At 40.6% G+C, this 27,693-nt stretch overlaps 1 protein-coding gene across 4 annotated transcripts in view; it reads left to right on the forward strand.

The window, feature by feature from the left end:
- PTPRG (protein tyrosine phosphatase receptor type G) overlaps positions 1-27,693 on the forward strand; it is a 766,801-nt gene that overhangs the window by 450,564 nt on the left and 288,544 nt on the right. For all 4 annotated transcript variants that reach the window (XM_002758499.6, XM_002758500.6, XM_008981938.6 and 1 more), the window contains exons 3-4: positions 1,257-1,436; positions 14,996-15,144. In XM_002758499.6, the coding sequence (XP_002758545.3) occupies positions 1,257-1,436; positions 14,996-15,144 (329 nt within the window). The remainder of the gene's footprint in view (positions 1-1,256; positions 1,437-14,995; positions 15,145-27,693) is intronic.

Below are 27,693 nucleotides of genomic sequence, written 5' to 3' on the forward strand. Positions count from 1 at the left end.
CTGTGTTTTACCTTCTAAAAATTGTGAAGTTTATTCTTTTCTTTTTCTTTTTGAGGCAGAGTCTCACACTGTAGCCCAGACTGTAGCGCAGTGGTGTGATCTCATTTCACTGCAATCTCTGCCTCCTAGGTTCAAGTTAATTTTAGTAGAGACGGGGTTTTACCATGTATTTTTAGTAGAGACAGTGTTTCACCATGTTGACCAGAATGGTCTCGATCTCCTGACCTTGTGATCCGCCTGCCTCGGCCTCCTAGAGTGCTTGAATTACAGGCATGAGCCACCCGCGCCCTGCAGTAAAGTTTATTCTTACCTAATTCTCAATAAAGGATTAAATAGTAATCTTTCCAGCAATAGTTGCTTCAGCAGGCTACTCCCACTTTGTTGTGTCCACAAGGTTAAAAGAAGGATGCAGAAAAGTCTAACAGCTTATAGTCCACATAATAGAAACTGCTCCCATAATATTTCATTTCCAAATAGGGCAGGGAGGCAAATGCAGTGTGTTTTCTGTGTTTATGTCTGATTGGTACCTATTAGAATTATACTCTATGGTTATGCTTGCTTTCTTTATTTCTGAGGCATGTGTCCCTCCAGAGTCTTCATTTATATGAATGCAGAGCCCAATCTGAAGGTAACTTTATACCTGCATTTCCTAGGAAAGGGAAACATTGCAAAACAGAGACGAGTGCCTTAACACTCAAGTGTACAAATGAGGGCCAAACTGAAAAATCTTTCGCAATTAGCCAAAGGATAAATCTGCCTTTATTGCCTCCACCATGTGTAATGCCTCTCATCTAATTTTGTGTTGCTTTTAATTTTTTTTTTCCTTTTTCATGTTTACAAACTTTAATGGGCTAAGAAGAAAGTTGTATTTAGGATCCTGCTCACAATAGCAAAACATGCTAACTTGATGAAGGTGCCTTTTTGTGAATAAATAGTCTGCTTATTTTAGGAAACATTTAAAAATTGTCAGAAATAACAACACCCTGACAGTCCTTCTACACAACTCTCTTAATCTGGTTGAAGATAAAGTTAGTAAATGTTTGATTGTAAATCAAGAAGCAAAACTAACTTAAACGTATCTTTTCTGAAATCTTCTTGCCACATTAAGCAAATGGCTTTGATTCGTAGTTTTCAGTACATTCAGCTCTTTGGACTGGGGACACGTTGAGAGATGTAGTGCTCAGCTTCCTAAGATTTATTTATTTCATCCCTGACCTTTGAACCATGAGGACTGAAGAGCTGTTTTCTTTCAACAGGTGCCTATGGTCCTGAGCACTGGGTCACGTCTAGTGTCAGCTGTAGGGGTCGTCACCAGTCTCCTATTGACATTTTAGACCAGCATGCGCGTGTTGGGGAAGAATACCAGGAACTGCAACTTGATGGCTTCGACAATGAGTCTTCTAACAAAACCTGGATGAAAAACACAGGGAAAACAGGTAGACCATGGCTTCTTTACTTGTGCTTAGAGCAACATGAAATACTTTTGGATGTCTCTGGTGTTTACCTTAAACCATGACTTGGTCGTTAAATAGTGCACATTACTGTGTAGGGAGCTTAATCAATCAGTCCTCAGTTTGAGAACAAGTTATGTGACTGGGTAAAGCACTCTGTGGCTTCATTTTTTTAAAAAATATTAACTGTAGATAATAAAATATTATACATCTAGACCTAGAATTGTAGTAATTAAACGAGTTAATAGCTATAAGGTATATAGAAGGACTGCAGAAAGCTACCCAATATGGTGACTACTTGCCACATGTGGCCATTTCCATTTAAGTTTTAATTAAAAATTAAATAATATTAACATTCGGTTCCTCAGTTGTATGAGGTACATTTCAAGTGCTTATCAGCCACATTTGGCTAATGACTATCCTATTGGGCAGCCCAGACAGAGGACGTTTTATCATTGCGGAAAGTTGTACCGGGTAACATTGTGCCAAATATGCAAACAGGCAGGATTCTTATCTTCCTTGAGATTTTGCTTTATTAATATTTTTTATTACTTCCGAGTACAGATGAACTGTCTCATCCCTTTGTGTATCAGACCAGCGATTCGATTATTCCATTTCCTCCACTTGTCATTTTGGGATTTGTGAATATGCAGCTTCATCTTTTTACCATTGCTAATGTGAAGAGCTGCCTCCCTGTCAATTACTGTTGTGCAAATACCAGTTTATAGATTGTCCTTGTAAGTACCAGAGAATGCCTTGCTGTGCCCCACTGTACGATCTGAAAAGAAGCTCTGGGATGTTATATTACATCTCTGCTTAGTGCTACCTGGGGTTCTGTTGATGCCTAAAGATATTTTTCACTCTTATTACTTAACTACTTATAACTTTGGCTCATTAAAACAAGTTTTTTCCCTCTGTTTCTCTTTTTAAAGTGAACCCTCCATAACTAAGGATGTCACTGCAAACCACTATTAGCAATCCCTTTCAGGATCCTTGGCGGCCAGAGCCCTCATGCTGGGCTAAAATGACTTCACTCCCAGCCCTTTGGTCCTATTTATGTTGTAGGTAACAAAAATTGCCTTATTTTTTCTTTTTTAACCTATCTGGCTAGATGGGTAGCTTTAGGGATCATTTTTCTTTCTTTCTTTCTTTCTCCAAACCAGCCTTTGAGATTATTCATGGCCGATTGCTTTGAGTTTGCCTGGCCTGCTCATAGACTTGCTTCCCACTCACTCAGGGCAGTGATTCCTGGCTTTGGGCCCTCTTTTATAATGTCCCCAGAAACAGTTCTACTTCTTGTGTTATAGTAGGCGGCCCTCTCCTGTTCCTTGATTCATCTATATGAGTAGCTGCTCAGGAAAAACTGTTCATCCAGTAATGTTATTTGCTTTTTTTTTGAGATGGAGTCTCACTCTATCGCCCAGGTTGGAATGCAGTGGCACGATCTCGGCTCACTGCAATCTCCATCTCCTGGGTTTAAGTGATTCTCCTGCCTCAGCCTCCTGAGTAGGTGGGATTACAGGCATGCACCACTACCCCTAGCTAGTTTTTGTATTTTTAGTAGAGATAGGGTTTCGCTACATTGGACTGACTGGTCTCGAACTCCTTACCTCAGGTGATCTGCCCATCTTGGCCTCCCAAAGTATTGGGATTACAGGCATGAGCCACCGTGCCTGGCCTGTACATGCTTTTTCATCCTCACCTCTCCACGACCTCAGCCCAGATTGTATGCTTATTGTTACAATTCAGAATTTATCTATCAGTTGTTCTACTTTATGCTTTAAATACCGTGTTTTTAGGATAACTGCAATGAAATTATTTTCTTCAGACCATCTAAATCTAGTGGACAAGAGCTTTGCTACACTGGGTTCAATCAGAGATTGGAACTGAGTGTGCCTCAATGCCACATTCTGGAAGGCTGTCAAAGACAATCACTGGGCTCTCTGATACGGTTTTCTACTTGACTTGCAACGCTTGACAGCCTTCTGCAAAGATAACACGTTTCAGTGACAGCTTTCAGCTTGGTATCACCAATGACAGGTTTTAGACGTATGTAGGGTTCACTCAGTGCAAGTTGATTCATGACCTTGGTCTTCCAGAAGCTGATTATCAATCGATGTCACTCTGCTGACTTCCTAGAGTGATCCACAACTTGTTGCCTATCTCTGAGTGTATGCACTTGATTTCAGAGCAAAGCTCTCCAAATACAAACCCATCGGTCTCAGAGATTTGAGAAGCACAGTGCTTTGAGAAGCAGAAATAAATCTTTGTTACTCTCATAATACTTATTACTGTAAAATTCATGGCATAATATTAGATAGGCCAATATCTCATAAATACTCTACGGTGATTCTGTAGGAAGGATTTTTAAAAAGTGACAACCAGTTATACGCAATTTGAAACAAAGAACATGCCATTTTTAAAATCTTTTGAGTTTTAACTTACGGTAGTTTAGAAACTTGGGTGTAGAAATCCACCTGTTTTGTTTTGTTTTAAGCACTAATAGAAATTTCCTTCATTCTGTAGATCTTTTTTTTTTTTTTTTGAGACAGGATCAAATTCTCTTGCCCTGGCTGGAGTTCAGTGGCATGATCTTGGCTCACTGCAACTTCTGCCTCCTGGGTTCAAGTAGTTCTTGTGCCTCATCCACCTCAGTAACTGGGACTACAGACACCCACCTCCATGCCCAGCTAATTTTTTAGTTTTAGTAGAGACAGGGTCTTGCTACGTTGACCAGACTGGTCTCGAACTCCCAGATTCAAGTGATCCACCTGCCTCAGCCTCCCAAAATGCTACCATTACAGGCTTGAGCCACTCACTATGCTCAGCTCTTCTGTAGGTCTTAACATGCCACATGAGTTCATAAATGTTTTAACATTTTGGAGAAATTAGTATTAATTTGCTCTATTTGTCTAGATCACATAAATGCAACTGAACAGTACATATTAGTACAGGCTAAGTTAGGGTGGCGTTGATAATTTACACATGGAATAATATTGATATGAAACCTGCATAATTCTTTTTTTAAAGAAATCACCTATCACTGTACTATAGTTTTGAAAGATGGTACAATGAAGAGAAATGTGTTAAAGGGGTCATGGTGTCTCTGCATTATTTCTTGTAACTGCAGGTGAATCTGCTCTTCTGAGAAAAATTAAAAGTTTAATTTAAAAAAAAATCATGTATCATAAGCCACAGGGTCTGTCTTTGTTGCCGTCATTGATTTTATATCTATCTTGCATACCTAGATAAACTTTCGTAAATCATTAATTTTTAAGCAACACATATTTTTCTTCTATAAAAATATTTTCTGGAACTTTGTACTTCCAGAAAATAAATTAAAGAGAGAGTATTTATTTTTTTCTGATGGAAATTTACAGGTTACTTCTCTGTAAAATAGACTGTCTTTTGTATATTAAAATATGAATAGAGAAAGTTAATATTTAAAGTGGCCTATTACATACAGACAGTAACTCTCCCATAAAACAGCTTAAATGTGCAGATCTGTCTTAACCCCCCGAGAGTGCTGTATATCCAATCCAGCATAATCAATAGAGCAACTTGGTTGTACCTAGCCCACTTCTCGAAAGCTGTCTAAAATATCTTCACAAGACAGATAGCATCTCTCTATTTCTTCCTCAGGAGCCGTAACTATCTATTGTGCCAGTTCCCATTTGATTTCATCTAAAGTTATTTCCCTTTCTTTCAGTTTTGTAGAATGAAAAGATAATGCATTCATCAAGAACATTTCAAGACAATCTTGCTGTTCCTAGCATTAGCTTCCAGCAAAATAATCAGAATTTAAGACTTAGACGGTGCTTCTGATGTATGTTAATAAGACATGACCTCCTATGAATTTTAACTGTTGGAGAGTTTTTTTTTTTTAACTATTTTTTCTTACATCCCACACGGAGGGCAAATAACAAATGTGTTTACCACAAGGCATGTTACTTTCATCTTCCCACATTGCTGGTGTATAATATTTTTTTCTTTGTCTACAGTCTTTCCTATTTGTCTGTGCATATGCCATCTGACACAGATGGATTCAAGAAATGGTTATTCTAATCACACAAGAATCAATGGCAGGGAAACTACATATAGATGGGGAGGTCAAGAGTCATTTTGTAGTATATTACTGAGCCCATAAAACTGAGATAAGTATTAGGACACTGTTGTATTGACTTTATTTTACCTGGCTTTTAGAACTTTTCAGCAAGTTAAGTAATGAACAAGCAGATTGCAGGATGGTAAAAAGAGAAAAATAAAATCTTAACAACCTTGGTCATTTCCACAAGCGATTTCCCTAACTGAGCTTGTGACCCAAGCTAAGTGTTGGAGGAGGATGTGATTCTGCTGCTCTGCTCCGACCCAGGCCAGGGGTAACCACCCCCTCCCCAAGGTCAAGTGAGTGTTGAAAGATACTTTTTGCCCTATTGTTCATTGTAGAACCCCGCTCAAGCTAACTGCTGCCTCTGTGCAGCCCTGAAGAATCTCTGTTCTCGTCTAAGGTCTGTGGAGACAAGGATGTGTAAGCCTTGCTGAGAGTCAGTACCAGGCTGCCAGTTTAGACGGGCACCTTACAGTGTCTTTTCTTTTTTGTGAGACAGAGTCTTGCTTTATTGCCCAGGGTGGAGTGCAGTGGCACCATGTTGGTTCACTGCAACCTCTGTCTCCCAGGTTCAAGTGATTTTTTTGCCCCAGCCTCCCAAGTAGTTGGAATTACAGGTGCATGCCACCACACTGGGCTAATTTTTATATTTTTAGTAGAAACAGGGTTTCTCCATGTTGGCCAGGGTGGTCTCGATTTCCCAGCCCCAAGCAATCTGCCCCCACCTTGGCCTCCCAAAGTACTGGAATGACAGGCCTGAGCCACTGTGCCTAGCCCATTACAAGGTTTTCAGTAGCGATCTTCATGATGTCTTATGTCCCTTCAAAACTGATGGACTTTTGTGCCTAGACCCCATGCAAGATGTGATCCCACAGAGGCCTGGTTGCTCAAGTGTAACATGCATGCCTTTAGTAATCGAGAGGTTGGTTAGGAAGTTTCTAGGAAACGTGTGTTTGTGACAGGGTGGGGGAGGATTTGGGTGTGTGGGTATGAGTGTATGTATGGTGTGTGTCTTCATATATTTCTTTTTTTTTTTTGAGACAGAGTCTCACTCTGTTGCTGGAGTGCGGTGGCACAATCTCAGCCCACTGAAACCTCCACCTCCCAGGTTCAAGCAATTCTCTGCCTCAGCCTCCTGAGTAGCTAGGATTACAGGCACCCACCACTGCACCAGGCTAATTTGTATATGTTTAGTAGAGACAGGGTTTCACCATCTTGGCCAGGCTGGTCTTAAACTCCTGATCTTGTGATCCACCCACCTCGACCTCCCAAAGTGCTGGGATTACAGGTGTGAGCCACCACGGCTAGCCATCTTCATATATTTCTGACAGTTTGGGCTTTCTGTTTTTTCTCTTCTTTGTATTCTGTTGGACGAGGTATGTCCTTCGCTAGGGTTCTCTCCATGAGCTTTCACCTTTTCTGTGGTTTCATTCCCACGTTTCCTCTGTGTCTTCCCCTTGCCTTTACTTCCCTTGTGTCATGTCTCTGTCTCTCTGCCTGATTGTGCCTGTTTTCGCTCCCTGCTCCTAGCATTGGCCCCCTTCTCTTCCTTCTTCCTGTCTTTCTTCCTTCTTTAGAGCTAGCCACAGAAGAGAAGTTTAAAAAGTGTTTTCATTTATCATATTTATGGAATATATCTTGTTATTGACAACAGTAACCTAAGTGTGTTCTTCTTTCAATAAAACCTCTCTCATCCCTGATAATATTGGGTGAGGAGGGTCTGGAGAAGTGAAGTACATGAATGATTCCCCAAGTGTATTTTTGAGAGGGTTTCAAACTCACCTGGTTTGAATTACTACTTTTAGTTTTATTACAACACTTCCATAGCCTCCTCAATGTAATGATCCTTAATACGTGTAAATATGGGACGATGATGGTAGACCATTGTGGAGTCATCATTCCTTGATAACAGGATGTTGCTTTGTTACTCTGAGTTTTGTTTGTGTCACTAATGCATTGGTCATTTCACTTACAAAGAGGCTGCCAAACTTCTGATTAAGAGCAGAACATCAGCCAGTGGACAGATGTTTGCAAATATCTGGGTCCTGGGCATTGCTTATATTGGGTGTGCCTAATATAAACAGTGTCTTTGTAGTTCCCTGGGGCATCTCTGGTTAATTTAAGATTACCCCAAACAAAGAAACTTTTTTAAAAAAACCATTCTTTCTTTGGGGAATGCTAACTGTGCTTTTGCTCTCCTTCATAAATGTTCGTGTTTCAAAGGTCCACATTCTTGGGTTATTTTATTCTATTATTATCCAGCTTTACCTGAACCTTGGAATTGAGCTCGGAGCTATTTCACTGGGTCTCTCTTTGGCTAGATACTCTGCAAGCTGTGTTACCTGTCTGGTAAGCTCAGTTTTCTTTCTGTTACCCCACAGCCTCAGTCCCCACGTTCAGGTGGTAGGAACTAGTTTTTGTGTAGACAGAAGCCTAATTAACCAATTACCCTGAATGTTACAGGTCATTTCTGAAAACGCTTTTCTTTTTTAGGGTGGTACAGTGTTCTCTGCTAAACTTCCCCTCTATCGTTCATGACCTTTTTTTTTTTTTTTGAGATGGAGTCTCACTCTATCAGCCAGGCTGGAGTACAGTGCCATGATCTCAGCTCACTGCAACATCTGCCTTGCTAGTTCAAGCAATTTTCTCCCTCAGTCTCCCGAGTAGCTGGGATTACAGGTGCCCACCACCGTGCCCGGCTAATTTTTGTATTTTTAGTAGAGACAGGTTTTCACCATCTTGACCAGGCTGGTCTTGAACTCCTAACCTTGTGATCCACCTGCCTGGGCCCCCCAAAATGCTGGGATTACAGGTGTGAGTCACCAAGCCTGGCTTTCATATCTTCTATGGTTAAAGTGTTAACTAATCCACCTTGTTCATTTCACTCAGTTTAGTGATGAGTTAACGAGACCCAGGATAGTTCTGAGGTTAATCATCTCCTGGATATCTGAGGTTGCTTCGACTCAGCACGTCCAGTGACTCTTCACTGGATTACTGCTATCAGTTCCTCACTTATTTGTACTGACCAGCATTGCTTTCCTCCCAGGCCTCCTCCACAGCATAGCCAGAGTAATCGACTTAGTTCCCTAATCTGATGTTGCCTGTCTGTCTCTCCCTCTTTCTCTCTTGTTCTCTCTCTCAGTATCAAAGACTTCCCATTTCTCTTGGGACAAACATGGATGGCTCACTGTCCCTGCCTCATGTCCTCACCGTCCCATCCTGCTCTCTAAGTACCTGTCACCTTGGCTTTCTCTTTCTCATTACCACTGCCAGGGGGCCACTGCCTGAGCTAATTCTCTCTTGATGTTCTCTCATCTTGTCGGCATGTCCCTGGGGTAGCTCCTTTGACTCTCAGCTCAGACCTTGACACTCTCCCCTTCTCTCCTCTGGGGTTGGATGCTCAGATGGTATTTCTTGTCCCACTTTCAGATTTGCTTCTTTTGTCTGTTAGTTCTTGGGACCTATATTTCCCATTAGCCGTGAGTTCCATAAGGACAAGAGTTGTATCTGATTTACCCACCTTTTTTTGCCAGTGATTACTCAGTAAATATTTGTTGAGCATTTGAAAAATATAAATGTCAGTGTCTACAGGGAAATTCGTGGAAGACTGGAACTAGAGCCAATGCATTCTGACTTTCAGACAAGAGCATTTCCCTCCTACCTGGAGCCCCAGGGCATCCCTCTGATGTTGCAGGTATTGTGGAAAGTGGTCTGGGGATCTCACCATTAGGTGATAGGCTTTTTTTTTCTTGGCAGTGCGCACGAGGGTAGGAGGATATGATAGTAAGCAGCTAGTTTTCCTCTCATCCATTTTTTTCTTTACTTTTTTAGCACCTGCTGCTGTTTGCTTGGATTTTAGTGTGAACATTTGCTTTGCCTGTGTTTTACACACGTTAGGTTTAATTTATAAACAGTTGGCGGATGTCCCGCAAAGACTGCTATGAATGCCAGGTAGTTGGTCAACCCTTCCAGTTCAGGGGAAAACTAATTCCTTATTTAAGATGTTACCTGACCCGCACTTTGCCCTGGCCCTTTGCACAGCCTGGAATGTCTTTACATCATGCAGAGCCCCAGACATTGGGAGAATCTGGTGAAAGCTGTGGATTCTTCTCTAGGACAATAACCTTTCTAACAGTTGCATAATACCAATGCTAGTCTACGATGTGTGTGAATTGCTGCTCTGAGTATTCTTCGTATATCAGCCCTTGTGAATCTCTTCACCTCTGAAGTAGCTTCTGTCTTATTCCAATTTTACAGAATAGGAACGAAGGCACCAAGAAGCTCATTAACTTTCTCATCAGTGGACAGTGGCAGAGTTAGGATTCAAATTTGGACTGGCTGCAGAGTCCAGCTCCTAAGCTCCGTATGTGCACTGTGCTCAGAATTTTACTTCTTGTATCAGGAAGGCATAGACCTCCAGAGCCCATAGGTAGCCAAGGCTATGGACTTTTGGACTCTAGGTTAAGAAACCCTGAATTTGAAGCTTCCAGCTTCTTCTACACTCTCCATCATTCTGCTTTGATTTAATCCCAATCTACATTAGCCACAATCAGGATAGTTTTAGAAAGTTCATTCACCACATAGACCTTTCCTGTCTTTCTCTCTTAGCCCACCTGTCTTAGTTAGTTTAGGTTGCTGTAACAAAATAACATAAACTGAGTGGCCTCAACAATAAACATCTCTCAGAGTTCTGGAGGCTGGAAGTCCAAGATTAAGGCATCAGCAGATTCAGTGTCTGGTGAGGACCTGCTTTCTGTCTCATAGATGATACCTTCTTACTGTGTATTTCCATGGTAGAAGGGAAGGCAGCTGGCTGGGGACCTCTTTGTTTTTTTTTGTTTGTTTGTTTGTTTTAAGATGGAATGTTGTTCTGTCACTTAGGCTGGGGTGCAGTGGCATGATCTTGGTCACCGCAACCTCTGCCTCCCTGGCTCAAGTGATTTTCCTGCCTCTGCCTCATGAGTAGCTAGGATTACAGGTGGCCGCCATCACACCCAGCTAATTTTTTATATTTTCAGTAGAAATGGGGTTTTACCATGATGGCCAGGCTGATCTCAAACTTCTGACCTCAGGTGATCCGCCCCGCCTTGGCCTTCCAGATCATGTTTGGGATTACAAGTGTGAGTCACTGCTCCAAGCCTGGAGATCTCTTTTTTAAGTGCACTAATCCCATTCATGAGGGCTCCATCCTCATGACCTAATCCACCTCCCAAAGGCCCTCGTCATACCATTACATGGGAGACTGGGGTTTCAATTTGTGAGTTTCCGGAGACATGAACCTTCAGCCTATAACACCATTCATTGTTCTCCAGTCTTTAGCTGTTAGCTTGGCACCTTCCAGTTTGGGCCTTATCCAGATTCAGCTGTTCCTGCTGTCGTTATAATTTTTAAATTCAAATTTATTTGTATTATTATTTTTGTAGTACTGTTTTTCCTCTACTTTACTTATTTCATTTTAATTAAATGAATTGATTTTAAAAGAAAACTCTTTATCAACATTATAATTGGAAAAACCAGTTCTGTTTGAATGGGGGAGACTTACTGTTAGAAATATGTTCATAGTCTACACAAACAAATCAACCTTGCGCATGTTATTGAATTGTATCATTATGCTTACTCTTGAGTAAAAGGGGTAAATGAATGAGTACCAGGGAAATGTGCAGGTTATATTAGCACCCAACTATGATTTTCTTTTCTTTGATATGATCAAAAAGGTAGAAATAATTCGGAAAAGGCAGTATCGTTTTTATTCTGTGTTTTAGTGAACTAAAAGCAGCTACTCAAGACTTAAGATCTACCCACTGGGTGTGGGACTCACACCTGTGTAATCCCAGCATCTGGGGAGGCCAAAGTGTTCGAATCACTAGAGGTCAAGAGTTTGAGACCATCCTGGGCAACATGGTGAAACGCTGTCTCTACTGGAAATATGCAATTTAGCTAGGCATGGTGGCTTATGCCTATGATCCTAGCTACTTGAGAGGCTGAGGCAGGAGAATCACTTGAACTGGGGAGGCTGAGGTTTCAGTGAGCAGTGATCACACCAGTACACTCTAGCCTGGACAACAGAGCGAGACTCTGTCCTCCCCCCGCCAAAAAAAAAAACAACCCTTACCAATTTGATAGACTCCAAATGGTATCTTTTTGCTGTTTTTCCCCGTGTATTCTTACCCAGGGCAGACTTGGGTGCCAAGTTACAGAGAACTTAGAATGTAGAAATCAAGGTGCAGACCTAGGTAACAGAAAAGAGGAAAATGTGTGGGAAAAGACCTCGAGAGAGAGAAGCATCCAGAGGAAAAAGGATACCAATGTCACATCCCTTTTGGCATGCAAATGTTTCCATATTACTTCAGGTTTTGAACATTTTCTTGAGAAGCTCTCTCACTTCCCTGCTTTTCAGAACCAACAGAGGGAATCTTCGTCTCAAAACTAACTAAATAAAAGATCTCCTCTCAAATAGTATTTGGACCACCCCTGCTCCTGCTATTGTCCCTGCCTAATGACATTTGTTACTGTGTGGGAAAGAGAATATTGCTTTAAAATATAACTTTCTCTGAAAATGGAGAGTACACCTGTATGGCCACGCTTCCGTGTTGCCCAGGTCTCCAGCATTGATTCTGGAGATGAGTTGGAAAATAACTGCCACTAAATATGTGCTTGCTGGTTTCCTGTCCCTGGGTCATCTGCTTTCCCAGTGTGATTTTTCTCCAAGTGTTAAAATAGCCCAGCCAGGTAGGCACTGCAGTAATGATCACCATTTGAACAGTGGTGGAAACTGAGGCACAGAGAAGTTGGGTAACCTATCTGAGGTCATACCACTGTTAAGTGACAGAATGGGATCCCAACATGTCTTGAGCTCATATGCATGATACCCTGTGCTCTGCCGTGACTACCTTCAGTACATTCTGTTTCAAAACAGTTCAGTGTTATCACTGGTCATCAGAAAACGTGCTAGCTGGGAAAGTTCACTTATTCCAGCTTCATGTGGAAACAAAAATATAAGACATTTATCAAAGGGGTGGGTGGACATGTAACATGCTGTGTGCTCTGGTGAGAAATACTGTAAAATGAAAAATGAGATTGTTTCAGATTGTACAGTCCCCTAATTATGCTTTTAATTATTCATATAAAACAAGTAAAATGACCCCTGACAGAGATATAAATGATTTAGGTAAAATCAAGTATTTATAAGATGCTGCTGATTCCCTGGGTGTATTATAACAGATGCAATAAAAATGTTTTGCCTTCATCCTTTGGATTAAAAATGTTATGTATGGAACTTATAACTGGTTGAGAAGAATCATTAACAGTGTCTGAAACACTACTGAGCTAACGTCTAGATGTTTTGACATCAGAACTAAAGGTGTGTGGTTGGTATAATATAATATTTTAGAAGGTATTTTATAATATCTGTATATATAGATGAATTTTATATAAGATTTTAGATATTCTCTTCTAAGATATTATGTTTTAGGGGTCACAAAATGATAGGTCCCTCATTTTTACATTTTAAAATGATTTTTTAAAATCAAAAGAAGGTAATATTTCATGACACATTGAAAATTTTGTCAAATTTAAGTATCAGTGTGTTTAAATAAAGGTTTATTGGAACATAGCCTCACCCATTCATTTAAGGGTTATCTTTGGCTGCTTCTGTGCTGTAAAGACAAGATTGGGTAGTTAGTTGCACTAGAGACCAATTGGCCTGCAAAGCCTAAAATATTTACCAACTGGCCCTTTACAGGAGAAGTTTATGGCCCCTGTTCTAAACATGCCCAACACAGGGTAAGGGTGGCACAATGCTGCAGCATGTTTAATTGGCAAAAGAAACACTTGATTTTGCCTTATTTTATCCTTTCATTTGCTGTTGTACGAATTGAGCATTCCTTGTTTATTTTTTCAGAAGTTGGGGAAAAACTGCCTTTTGAATGCAACAAAAAGGGATTTGTATGAGAAGGATTCCTTCACTTGCTTTTAATGCTTCCTTTATTTCGAGAAGTACTGAAACTAATTGTAGTATTCTAGAAATGGGTCATTAGCTTAGTCCCTATCTTTTATGGAGACCTAATTTTCATGCAGGATTTCTCTCTAAAGCTCTAACTAGGATCTCTTTAGGAAGAGGATACAATGAGGATGAGCACTTTCCCATGGCTTACGCAAGCTTGGCTTTTAATCACAAACCATTCAGTATATTGTTTGGCATGTTACATGTATTTAGCAGCCAATAAGTATTCACTGAATGAATGAATGAATGAATGAATCCACTTTTAGGGAACCAAAAAAGGGGAATATATCACTTTAATTTGTTGTGTTTTTTGTTTTTTGTTTTTTTTGAGACAGTCTTGCTCTGTCACCAAGCGCCAGGCTGGAGTACAGTGGCGCAATCTCCACTCACTGCAAACTTCGCCTCCTGTGTTCAAGCAATTCTCCTGCCTCAGCCTCCCTAGTAGCTGGGACTACAGGCACATGCCACCACGCCCAGCTTATTTTTGTATTTTTTAGTAGAGACGGGGTTTCATCATATTGGCCAGGATGGTCTCAATTTCTTGACCTCATGATCCGCCTGCCTCGGCCCTGAATTTGTTTTTTATGCATTTAGACATTACATTCCTTTTGGAAAAATATTTTTTTTGTCAGTGTAAATCCAAGTTATTCTCAATTTTCCTTCCTGTATTTCAAAAAGAGCAGTATATTTTTGAAATTTAGAGTTGGAATTTAATTGAGGTTCCCTATGTTGTGGATGTTCTTATGTGTTCTTTTGGATGGGTTAAGGGAAATTATTTTGTGCTTGGAACTAAAATAAACAGTAAAGAAAACTAGTTATCTGTCAGTATTTGAGTGACTTCAAGAGTAGATTTTGTGTTATACTTTCCTGGGTATTTTTATCAAATACAGACTTCCAGCTCTCTTCCCACTTACTGTTGCCTTAATATTCCCACCTACAAATTTTTATTTCCTGATATCTTGCCTACATTTTTCTGACCAAAGAAACGTACCTATTTCATCTGGCTAATCGTATATATTTCCTATCTTGTTCTAGACCTTGGATCTTGGGGTAGCCCCATGAATAATTGCTTAAAAAGAAAAATCTTGCTCCCTAGATGATTTTGACCATCAAGCAGATTTAGGAGACTCTGATTCAGAGCGACTTACTCTGTCATTGTCTCCATTTTTTTTTTAATCTGTTAAATGGATAAGTAATTCTGAGATCATTTCCTGGGAAATGTCATGATTTAGGGCCAACTGGTGCTCTGAGAGCATTCTGCAGCTAGAATGAACTAATTTATTTAGATGGGTGTGTTCATCGTGTTTTTTTCACAGGTACATGAGGACATAATTCACATCGTGGTAATCATGAACTTCATTAGAAGCAACAGAAAAACCCCATTTGGTTTGGAAACTCACTCTGTTTTCCTCTCTTCTCACCTGTTTCACACAGTCGCCATCCTTCTGAAAGACGACTATTTTGTCAGTGGAGCTGGTCTGCCTGGCAGATTCAAAGCCGAGAAGGTGGAATTTCACTGGGGCCACAGCAATGGCTCAGCAGGCTCTGAACACAGCATCAATGGCAGGAGGTATCCTGTTGAGGTGAGAGAAAGTCAAGATCCCAACATGTAGCCGTGCTTCGGTCTTTATGTTAATCAGATGCTATGTCCTTACCTTCGGTGGTTTTGCAAATCAAACCTGTACAGTACCTAACTTCGTCTCTCTGGAAACCCTTTATCCATAGTATGGCAGGTGGGTATCCAACCTCGTTTCTCACCTTTGTTTAACCAGAGAAACACAGAAGCCACAGGCATCATGGTTTGAGTAGACTCACTACTGGTTGATGATGTTCATCCTGTGTTTCGTTCGACAGTTTCTTTTCACTGTCCATTCCTGTTTTCGAAAGATGACACTTTGTAAGAAACTGGGTTGACTTCATTTTCACCCTTAAAAATAGAAAAGTTGGCGACATGAAGAGGAGTCTCAGAACCTTCTCTTGGTAGCGAAGTTGTAAGGTTTTTTTGCTCCCGCTGGCTGTTGAAAAAGAGGCTGTGGTGGTATGAGTCACTGTTAATTTTGTGAGGATTGATGGTGACATTTTGCTTCTGCTGTGTCAGTCTCTTCACTCATCCATTCTGCTGGGATGCCCTGGGTCAGATGCTGAAGTGCATCTGCTTAGAGCCAGGGTGAGGGAAGGAGCACATCTCCAACTTTTTTATTAATGTTGGTTAAGGACAGCACATCTCTTTCAATGCCAACCTTATGTATTTCCTTTAATTGTAACTGTTGTGTGAATATTCTTTTGTTGTGATGCACATGTTTGTTTCTTGATAGGTTCCCCCATGTGGTAAGTGTGTGGAAGAACAAAATGGATGTGCTTCTGAAACCTGCCCAATAATCCCATAGACAGTTGTTTTGGATAAACATAGAAATTGACCCTTCTGCTGTTAAAGCTTAAAACTTATATTTGTTTTATTTGAGTTTCTTCCCCAGTAGAGGACATTCAGGCCGCTTTAAAAAGTATCAAATGACTTAAGCTCACCAGATCATTGCACCAGATGCCTCCTTGCCCTTAGTTCTTGTTTTCTTATACATTGTTACATTTCTTCTCTGCTATGTCAATCTCTGGTTTAGTCAGTCAGGGAGATGGACTTGAGGCTGAGCTCTCATCTCCTCTCTCAGCTGCAGCCCGCAATTAAAGCCTTCTTCCTTGGCAATACTTGTCACCTCAGTGAGGCTTTCTGTGCAGCGAGCAGGCTGGACCTCACCTGAACCCTGGTATTTCAGTAACAGTTCAGCCTGTGGCTGTCCTAAACATGGAGTGACTTTGCACTGGTAACATGTGTTAATCAAGGGAGCCACATGGCCAAGGAAAGTTTTCAACTGTTAGTATTTCATAACTTCTACCAAGTCTTATCCTGCTTTGATAATCTGATGAATTCTTGAGATCCCCTTCACAAAAAAGACACATGTATATATCTACACATAGATTTACATGTAACTGATAGGGTCTCATCATTCTCCCTAGCTCCTCAGGCCCATTTTTGAACCCTGTAAGTATCTTTGAAGCTCTGATGAAGAATCCCTACACAATAAGAAAATCGGTAATGTTTCTTTTTCTATAGATGCTTATATGGCCATGTAGATCTGTTTCTTATCCAGTATTCCTGGAGAAACCAGTGATGACTACTCTGAGAAAATGCTTCATGTTTTTTCTTGCTTAGCTGACAAATTCTGAGTACCAGGATTCTTCCTGCATTAGGACTCCTCTATCTGTGGGACTTCCTGTCCTAGTCACAATAATGATATGTTTTGTGAGTTAGGTTTCTACTTAATGGGTTCTCTTCCACCTTTTAAATGGAATGAATCATATCTTAGAAGTCTTAGCTTTATTTGCACTTGGAAAACTTGATTCCTAGAGGCAAAATTACATCATGTCCCTAAGTGTGGGGTTTTCCTTCCGGTCTTGCTGACAGGTTCCCACTGGCAGTGTGAGTTGAAGGGGTAGCTTTGTGTCCAGCCAGCTTTGCTGGGAAGCCTCCTTGCCTTAGAATTGGGCTCCTGTTTGTTCACTTAATGTTGTTTTGGACAAAGACCTGTCCTGAAAGCTTACAAACTTAAATCAGATGGCTGCCTTGGAAAAGAAGACCTCTAGTGCTGGATAGAAACTGAGAACCTTGCCTCTGTGTAATTCTATTTCCTCATGCCCAAAATGGCCAGTTTCCTCTTTACATTTGGTTCTGGGAAACATGTATCAAAGACTTAATATCCTTTTTTTCTTTTTCTTTTTTGAGTTGGCGTCTTCACTCTGTTGCCCAGGCTGGAATGTAGTAGTCCACAATCTTGGCTCACTGCAACCTCTGCCTCCTGGGTTCAGGCAAATCTCCTGCCTCATCCTCTGGAGTAGCTGGGATTATAGGCACGTGCCACTGCACCCGGCTAATTTTTGTGTTTTTAGTAGACACAGGGTTTCACCATGTTGGCCAGGCTGGTCTTGAATTCTTGACCTCAAGTGATCCACCCTCCTCAGCCTCCCAAAGTGCTGGGATTACAGGTGTGAGCCACTGTGCCTGGCCAGAAATTAATATTCTTTTGAAACCTCTGACTTTTGGTGAATATTTCAGTTTTACATTTCTCAGAGAGAGCCACTGAATTCAGAAGCTAATTATAAATGGCAGCCACCATGCCCAGGTTTTTTGTTTGACCAGGTTGTTTGGATATTTTTCTTTTGAGTAATGTCAGATTATAAGGCTGCCTCTATCAATTGGGTTCCTCATTGAAGTCCGTCTGACTCATAGCCTGTTTTCTAAAAATGTGATAAGCTAACAGTATGTTTGGAGGAACTTGAATTTCAGAGATTAAGTAACTGCATTAAATTTAACTTTACGCACAAGAGAAGTTGCTTGCTTTTGCCCAAAGTGTGTTTGTGATATTTAAAGTTAAGTTGCTGTGTTTGAGCTCTTCATTAATACCCACCTCTCCCTGCAATTTTTATACTGTTTGAGCATCTTACACTTGGTTTATTTCTTTTCATGTAACTGCATTGTTTTCCAAAAACCAGAATGAAAGTAAGGAAATTTAATTTATCATGGAGTAATTTATCAGCATTGGGGACATTAATTATTTGTCTTGCATGCAGTATGTGTGAGGGCTTCAGAAGGATCATTGTTGAAGATGGTGCTCAGATTGGTAGCATAGTGCTGTGGTTCTCAACTAGGGACAGCGTCTCTCCCTGCACCCTGTTGGGTAATGTCTGAAGAGGTTTCTGGTAGTTGCCGTTGTTGGAAGTGGTATGCTGCTACTCTCTAGTTGGTAGAGGCCAGGAATACGGCCACACATCCCAGTGTAAAAGACAGCCCCTACTAAAAGGAATCATCTAGCCCCAAAATGTTACTAGTGTCACTGTGGTGAGAGTCTGGAGTAGAGAAAGCAGTGTGTTTAGTGGAATGGAGCATTTCTTGATCTGAGTAGCATCATTTAAAATACATTTGAATAAGGAGGTCTTGTTTCTTGGGAAGTCGTTCCATCCTCTTTGGTTTTTAGAGAGTAAATGTACCTTGCCCTATTTGCAGCAGCATTGCAGTTCCTGGTTTCTTTAGTCTCTACTTGAGATGCAGTCACGACCTTGGGAATTTTAACAGCTCCCTCCATGTGCTGCGGCTCTGCAGGCTGAATTTTAAACATATGCCCCACAGGAAGCTGGATCTACTCCCTGAGGGTGAATGGCAGCAAACTCAACTTTGTAGGTTTTGTAGCTTCCCAGGAATTCTTTGAGGTCATCTAAAACAACTTTGCAGGCATCCAGAAATTAAAGCTGTCTGAATTTTCCTAGCTGGAATCCTGGATTCAGTCTTGGATTTAAAAAACATCCAGTCTAATAGTTAACAAAAAAAAAAGTCCTTGTAAAACAAAATAGCAAAACAAGGTGAAATTGCCAGTGTTCTTCAATTGCCAGTGTTCTTTACAGCTCAGTTAAAGTTAGAAAAGAAAGTTGAAGTCAGATTACCATGCTGTGCCTTTGAGACCAAACCCAATTTGGATCCTCAGATGCCCTCACCTCCTGTTACTCAGCTTTATTCCTTGCCTAGCAGCACATTTTTCTTGAGTATCTTCTGTGGTATGTGTGCTGGTTCACAAAGGTAAGTCAGAAAGTCACAGTTCCTGCCTTCAAGGTATTTACACTCTAGTGGTGACCCAGAAATTAAACATTGGTCATGTAAATATCTGTGTAATTGCATTTGTGATATAGTCTCTAAAGTGGAGGGACATTTTAATAGGGGGTGGAAGATTTCTATGGAGACATCAATATTTATTAGATGAAAAAGATGAACTGGAGTTTCCTGGTTGAATAAGGATATGCAAAAGCCCTGAGGCAGCAGGTATTTGTTAAGTTTATAAAAGAGGCCAGTAAAGATTTTTGTAGACCAGATAATGTCTCTTTTTCCAAATGTCTGCTATAAGTATGTTACTTTATGTGGCACAACAGACTTTGCAGATGGGATTAAGTATCCTTAAAGTCAAAAAACTCAGAATATTCCAGTCTTTAATATAGGATGACCTGTTCAGGTTCTTCTTTGGCAACTCAGCGTTCTGTTGTCTGTCCAGCCACAGTTGGTCTGTGACACCTTCTATCGTATCCTAAACGTTTTTCTTATTCCACAATCATTCCTCTTCCGTAGCTGGTAACTTAAATAAAGGTTCATATAACACTAATAGAAATTGAATCATGCTGTATTTCCGCTAATAACCAAAGTTGCAGCTAATACAAAGAGAAACCTCCAGATAAAACCTTTGAGAGCTCCATTAAAGTGGGTGTTCATTGCATGCTTGTTGTTTAAGGTAATTAAAATCTTATTTATGACAATAAAAGATCACAGGAGTTGTTGATTCAGACTTAGTGGTGCTTTATGAGTTGAAGCCTTCAGTAAGCTTAAATGATCCAAATTGATTGTACGTGCCCCTTCTGGTGAAACTCACAGCTGGTTTATTTCAGCTCTGTTTAGAGCATCTTAGTGAATGAACAGAAGCAAAGGCATTTTCCTAGTATATACCATGTACACATTTGTACATGTCTGCAATCCCTTGTCTAAAACTCCTGAGTCCAGATGTTTTAGAATTCAGAATCTTTCTTAGAAAGGTATTGTAGCCCAGAGGTCCCCAACCTTTCTGACACCAGGGACTGGTTTCGTGGAAGACAGTTTTTCCATGGGCGGGGGTTGGGAATGAAACTGTTCTACCTCAGATCATCAGGCATTAGTTAGATTGTCAAAAGGAGTATGCAACCTAGATCCCTCACGTGTGCAGTTCGCAATAGGGTTTGTGCTCCTGTGAGAATCTAGTATCGTTGATCTGACAGGAGGCAGAGCTTAGGCAGTAACCTTGCCCCCCACTCACCTCCTGCTGTGCAGCCCAGTTCTTAACAGGTCACGGACTAGTACTGGCCCTGTTATAGACCATGTATCATGTATTTTTCAGAAGGAAACCAGTAAGGTCTGGAGCTACACCCTTAAATTCATTAATATTTCTACAGCAAGCAAGTGTACAGCCTGCTAAGTGGAAATATTGGTACTTTACAAAGCTTCATATTTCTTCATACCTGGTTTTACCTCCAAATTAGTTTTTGTATCAAATTCATAAATAGCAACAACAAAACACCTTTTGGTCTTGAAAAAGTATCCAGAGCCATTGTGTGGGTCTTGTGTCTGTTGAGTGACCTCAATGGCTTATGTCTAAAGAGCACTACTGGGTAGTAACAACCAAGACACAAGCAGGTTAAATTATTTGTCTCCCTGTAAGGTGGGTGTGTCCTGGCACTCCCCTCCCTTCCCACTTTCTTGTCTCCATATTGTACAGCACTCTTAGGCAAAGTTCAGGACTGTCCAGCAAGAATTTGCTAGTTTTAGGCTGACCTTGTTCTGTGATCGATTCTCATTTGAACCTTCTGTTTGGGCCTGCAATTGTCTTCAATATCCATGTCTTTGGGTGTGTTACCGTGACCTACTACTGCACTCTCTCCTGTCTGCTCAAATCCTGCCTTCCTCCCGAGAGCCAAACTAATGATTTGCCATCCATTTTATGAAGTGGATCAGGGCTCTTCCCTGGAATACGTCTGTCACATTCTGAATAGACACTTGTCTTGTAATGCCCCCTAGGTTTTGGCTCAGGTGAGAGAATGTGTTCCTTCTCTCTGTTAAGCATATCCAGTTATGTCACACACACAAAGGGTAGTAACATCATCACCCTCTCCACCCTTGCACAGCATCACCCTCTCCACATTGATGCAGGCACTCAGGTTCCTGCCTTACTCAGATGTGGACCAACCCATCTAGGATTTGAGGCCCACATGGATCCTGACCTTCAGCAGCATGATATTCTAAAGCCTAGACTACATGTCGGGTTGGGTAGCACCCCTCAAATAGTCCCTCCTACACTGCTGGAATAAATTTATGTATATATGTTTGCATGTGTATATGAATGACAAGGTCTTACTTACTCTGTCACCCAGGCTGGAGGGCAGTGGCATGATCACAGCTCACAGCAGTCTCAGTCTCTGGGGTGCAAGTGATTCTCTTGCCTTAGCTTCCCAAGTAGCTGGGGCTACAAGCATACACACCACCATGCCCATGTAATGTTTTTATTTTTTGTAGAGACAAGGTCTTGCTATGTTGCCCATGCTGGTCTTGAACTCCTGATCTCAAGCGATCCTCCCTCCTCAACCTCCCAAAGTCTGGGATTTCAGGCATGAGTCCCCATGCCTGGCCTGGAAATAAATTTAGATGGATGGATGAAATACCTTCTTGAAGATTTACTTTTACATTGGCATATTAAGGACTTTGAAGAGTCCTTCACTGAAGAATCTGTTTACCTTTAACACGATGTTTCCCCAAACTTATATGACCTCTGTTCCTCTCTTTTTTTGTGTGTAAGTTCATAATATCACTGTTTTGGAAATGTAGGTTTATAATTTTCTCCTGTCATCGTTTAGTCCATATTCCCTTTAAGAAATGGGGTCCTATTCAAATAAGTTGTTTTGGTTTCTTTTTTCTTTTCTGTTTTTGAGATAAAGTTATGCTGTGTTGCCCATGCTGGTAGTGCTGGCTACTCAGCAGCATCTCATGAACCCAAAGGTTCAAGGCCCACCTGGGCCACATAATGAGACTCTATCTCTAATAAAATAAAATTAAAAAGAAAATTATAAAGACATCTTGGCTTGTTCAGCATACAATTTTTAAGCATCTTTATGAGCTTGATACTATCTTGCTTTATCATTAGAGAGAACTGGCATCAGAAAGGGTCTGAGATATTTTCTATTAAAAATAACTTTTTTCAGTATAATAGTTTTCCCCGTGTTGTGTACTTTATACCAGTTCCTTGAATTATTACAGGCGATGCAGGATTTTTTTGTTCCTTTAGCTCAGCGAGGTCCAGGTTCTTGTCTCATGACCAGGAAAAATTAGGCGCCTGGACACCAGAGACTGAGTGCAGTAGAATTTATTAAGTGAAAGGACAGCTTTCAGCACAGAGAAGGGTCCTGAATGAAAATTTCCAGTTGCCCCCTTCCCAGTTGAATACCAGGGCTGCTATCTAAAAAAACTAATGAGGTCGGGTTCCTTATTTGTATATGGCGCAATTTTCTGGTGGCATTACCCCATCCTCCCAGTGCGCATGCGGGCCCTTAGACTGAGCTGCTTCATATTGATTTATTTCCGTTACTGCACATGTGTTAAGGAATGGAATTTTCCACTGTGGGCATGTTTAGGCAAGCTTCCTGTACAAGTTCCCTTAACTGCACAAAACATCTGGTGTAAACACATGGGACAGATCAGAGGTTCTGTGGGGACCCTTCCCTTACTGTCTGCCTAAAGTAAGCTGGCTAATTCCTTTCATAGCTCTTCTCTGAAAAGTTGCTTTTTTCACACAGTCCTTTGTCAATGAAGCTTAAGACAATGCCTGGTTTCTCTATCTTGCCTCTTCATGGAGCATGGACGTGTTAGAGAGATCATCCCATGGTTATCTGGTGTTTGCTGTTCTGTGGGGGAGCCAATTATGTTTTGCTCTGTAGTGACTTCCATCAAATGGGAAAGGAATTGGTTGAAATTTAGTTAATGACTTTATTGAAATAAAGATTCCATTTTAGAGCCGAATGTTTCATCGTTTGCTAGTGAAATGTTTAATTTCCATCTGGCTGATCTTTTATGTGTATGTCCTGTGTTAATTAAGAGGAACATTTGAGGAGGTCCTAGTACTTAGAGAATACTCAGTGGAGAAGTTAATGCCTGGTTGTGCAAAGTAAGCGTGCATGTTTTGTGAGATAAAACAGCTTTTGTCCCTGGCTTGGTAAAGCTCCGTGATATCTTACAGTCCTCATCACAGTTATCCTTAGACATGAACTTGGCTCAGAGCTGTTTGATAGTATGTCACCAACATGTAGTGTGCTGATAGCTGATTGAATTATACTGAGAATTACAGTTAAGAAGATGGCACGCTCTGAAAAGAAAACCTGGTTAAATTGGAGATATTCTCGGTGTAGAAACTTAGTGACCCTGGTGGCCCTCACAACCAGATAAAAGGCTTAGGGTAGTGGTGGTTGTGGATGAAGTCACTGACACTGGTGTTGATAGTATTAATGGCAATGATAGTGTAGGTGCAATTTATTAGAAATGTTGGGCACTTTCTAGATGTTTCTTCATGTCAACCTTATGAGAGAGGGACTCTTCCCATACCCATCTTAAAGATGGACAGACTGAGCTTCTGCAATGGTGAGTGCCTTGGCTGAGATTTCCTATTAGTACTTAGAATCTGGGCTCCAATGTCTCCAACACCTTAACCATAATTCTTTTTATTAGATAAGGAATTTTGCTGTTTTTCTTGTTATTGCGTTAGGTTGTTTTGAGAACCGCTGATTCGGTACATAGAAAAAATTGTTTCAGAATCTTAACTGTGGCTTACTGTACTGGTTGAGTGTTCCCCGTCTGAAATGTTTGGGACTACAAATGTTGAATTTTTTTATTTTGGAATATTTACTTATATATAACACGATTTCTTAGGGATAGGACTCAAGTCTAAACACAAAATTCGTTGATGTTTCTTATGCCCCTTAAATATATAGCCTGAAGGTAATTGTATATAATTTTAAAATAATTTTATGCATGAAACAAAGTTGTCAGTACATTTTCATTGCAACTCATCACATGAGGTCAGTTGTGGATTTTTCTACTTGTGGCATCATAGCAGAGCTCAAAAAGTGCCGGATTTTGGAGCATTTAAGATTTTGGATTTTTAAGATTTGGGATGCTCAGTCTGTATCATAGGGAAGAAAAAAAAATGAAAGGCCTTCAAATGTTCAGAGATTGCTGAACCTGTGGTAAAATATACACAGAGATAAGAAGGGAACAGAAGATGTAGTCAGCTCTATGCCTAGAGCTATCTTTGTAAAATAGTCTACTTTTTATCTGGATTCACCACTTCAGCCTATTTTTAATCACTGAGAGCAATACTGACTGATAAAAATATAATGTGAACCATACATTGTCATTTTAAATTTTCAGAAGCCCCATTAAAAGACGTAAAAAGGAAGAGATAATTTGATTTGATTTTAATAAATATTTTCATATTATAGTATAATTCATATTATACAATAATATTTCTTATAAAAGGAATTCAATTTTAATTGCTTTTAATAATCTACTTTTCCTGTAATACATTCCAAAATATTGTTTTAACATAAAATTGATATGAAAGGTATCACTGAGACATAGTGCATTCTTTTTTTATTTTTTTTTTGAGATGGAGTCTCTCGCTCTGTCATCCAGGCTGGAGTGCAGTGGCGTGATCTTGGCTCACTGCAACCTCCGTCTCCCGGGTTCAAGCAATTCTCCTGCCTCAGCCTCCTGAGTAGCTGGGATTACAGTTGTGTGCCACCACGCCCGGCTAATTTTTTGTGTTTTTAGTAGAGACGGGGTTTCGCTATGTTTGTCAGGCTTGTCTTGAACTCCTGACCATGTGATCTGCCTGCCTCCCGCTCCCAGGTACCTTCTGTTTTTATACTAAGTCCTTGAGATCCGGTTTGTATTTTATAGTTACTATCATACTAGAACTCGCAAACTTTTTGATTCCAGACCACAATAATGGAATTTCAGTAATAAACTACATGAGAGACTAACAAATTAGGAGGAATTTTTGTGTTGAATTTTTGGTAATTTTGACTTCTTCTCTTCCAACAATGACAGCAAAAAAGGTGAAAGGATAGAAAGTAGCAGGTATGTACAGTGAACAAGTCTGAAGAACTAATGTACAACAGCGGGACTATAGTTAATAAGAATGTATTGTATTCAGGATTTTTGCTAAATGAGTAGATTATCTCTGCTCTTGCAGTAGGGCATGGGTAGCTATGGGAAATGAGGGATATATTAATATATTTCACTATAGTATTTATTTTACTATCTAGATATATCTCATAATATCATATGTCTTAAAATAAAATTTGTTTTTAAAATATACAAATAGCAGTTCAGTTTTATGTTGGGGTCTGACTTCCCTGTTGAAAAGCTTCACTTAAGATGCTGTACAGGTTTTCTTTTTTCTTTATAAGCTTTAAGTTTTTTCCTCTTATTCTTTTTGTAACATTTGTTCCTGGAGCTTTGAACACTATTCTTCTCAGAATCCACTTCCAAGCTCAGGAACTCAAATAAAGCTGGCTGGGGAGACCTTTGTGCATTGAAGGTAGAGACTTCAGGCAGCCAGATCAGATGTATTGTAAGTTCAGGTCAAGAGGATTTATGGACCTGTGTATCAGCCACACCACCAACTGCCTTTTTTTCTGGTCCTGTCAAAATTTGAGTGGGAAGGTTTCAAGCCATCTTAAATCTAAAGCCTTTAGCAAGTTCTTTAGTGCCACCGTCACTCAGAAGGGACAGTCAGAAAGATTTATAAGGAATAGAAAGGAGTCAAGTTTGAAAGAAAGTCTATTTCCTCTCTTCCCTTTAAATCCCTGGCATAGAATTTCATTGCACTCCCCTTTAATGGAATGGGAAGAAAGTTTCAAAAGCTTCTCAGTCCGGATTGTTTGGCCTGACGCTATATTGAGCACACGTACTGCTGTGGATACATTTACTGTGATGGACGGAGAGCAGCTGGGCAAATTCACCAAAACCCTGTCTTGTTTAAAAATATAAATTTCATCTCTTGAGTGTTTGAGGATGTCTTAACAAGACAGGGTACTTTAAAATTCAGGTTAATATGTGGAAGATATTTGAGTTAACAGTAAAATAACTTCTAAATCCCAGTTACTATCATACAGATAAAGCATCAACTCCTGAATCTCCCTTTTAAAACCTTTACTCTGTTGGTTTCTAAAACTCAGTATTTCAGGGAATTTTCTGAGTTTATGCCTCTGTGTTCACCATTCCCTGATTAGGGAAGACTTGGAATAAGAGAAACCTCACCCACAGTCCTTTGCTGTTTCTTAGTCTGCCTCTGTTTGCTTATTTGAATTTGTCTTTGTCTCTGACTTCCCGTGTCTGTCTTTCATCATCATTCTTTGTGTCATTTATTGGGAGGGTATGAGTGGGTACTGAAATACCTAAGCATATGCAGTCAGCAGTCATTGCAAACGATGCCCCCAGTATATTTTCTGGATTCATGTTAATCTGTCTAAATGCTCTGCATAAAAAGTGATTTAGGAGGCTGGGCGCAGTGGCTCACACCTGTAATTCCAGCACTTTGGGAGTCCAAGGCAGGTGGATCACGAGGTCAGGAGCCCAAGACCAGCCCGGCCAAGATGGTGAAACCTCATCTCTACTAAAAATACAAAAAAAATTAGTGGGGCGTGGTGGTGGGAGACAGTAATCCTAGCTACCCGGGAGGCTGAGGCAGAGAATTGCTTGAACCCGGGAGGTGGAGGTTGCAGTGAGCTGAGATCACGCCACTGCACTCCAACTTGGGCAACAGAGTGAGACTCCATCTCAAAAAATAAAGTGATGTAGGAAATGCTGCATAACATGTCTTCCTCTCATAGCTTGATAATGGGCTGATATAGTCCAGAGTCATATTCCAGCAGGGAAACCCCAAATAGTTCAGTGGAGAGCTTTACTCTCAGCCATGACTTCTAGAGAAGTCGACCTCTATACCGACTTCTCTAGAGACAGTTCCAGATGATCCACAGGGTTTATTCATTTGGTTGATTAACAACAGTGCCTTCACTGTGGAGGACAGAGTGTCCTGGTCTCAATGGGCTTTTTCTTCAGCAGGCACTGAGTCCCCGAGACAGGAGCCTGCCTGACCTGTTTGAGGCAGAGGCAGGAACCCAGGGCTGCTGGAGCAGTGGGAGAAAGGTGCAGAGTTTTAGGAGGTGCGGTCAGATGGGCAGTGTGATGGTGTGAGGCCTTGGAGACCATGGGAAGCTCTGTAGCTTTTACTGCAGGCAAGATGGGAAATTGTTAGAATGTTCTCAGCAGGGAACCTTCTCAGCCTCATAACTTATATTTTTTAACATTTTATTTTAAACATTAATTTTTTTTTGAGACGGAGTCTCGCACTGTCGCCCAGGCTGGAGTACAGTGTTGGGATCTTCGCTTACTGCAACCTCCGCCTCCCTGGTTCAAGCGATTCTCCTGCCTCAGCCTTCTGAAGAACTGAGATTACAGGCACTCA

This window comes from Callithrix jacchus, chromosome 15 (assembly GCF_049354715.1).
Source record: "Callithrix jacchus isolate 240 chromosome 15, calJac240_pri, whole genome shotgun sequence".
Classification (NCBI taxonomy): Eukaryota; Metazoa; Chordata; class Mammalia; order Primates; family Cebidae; genus Callithrix; species Callithrix jacchus.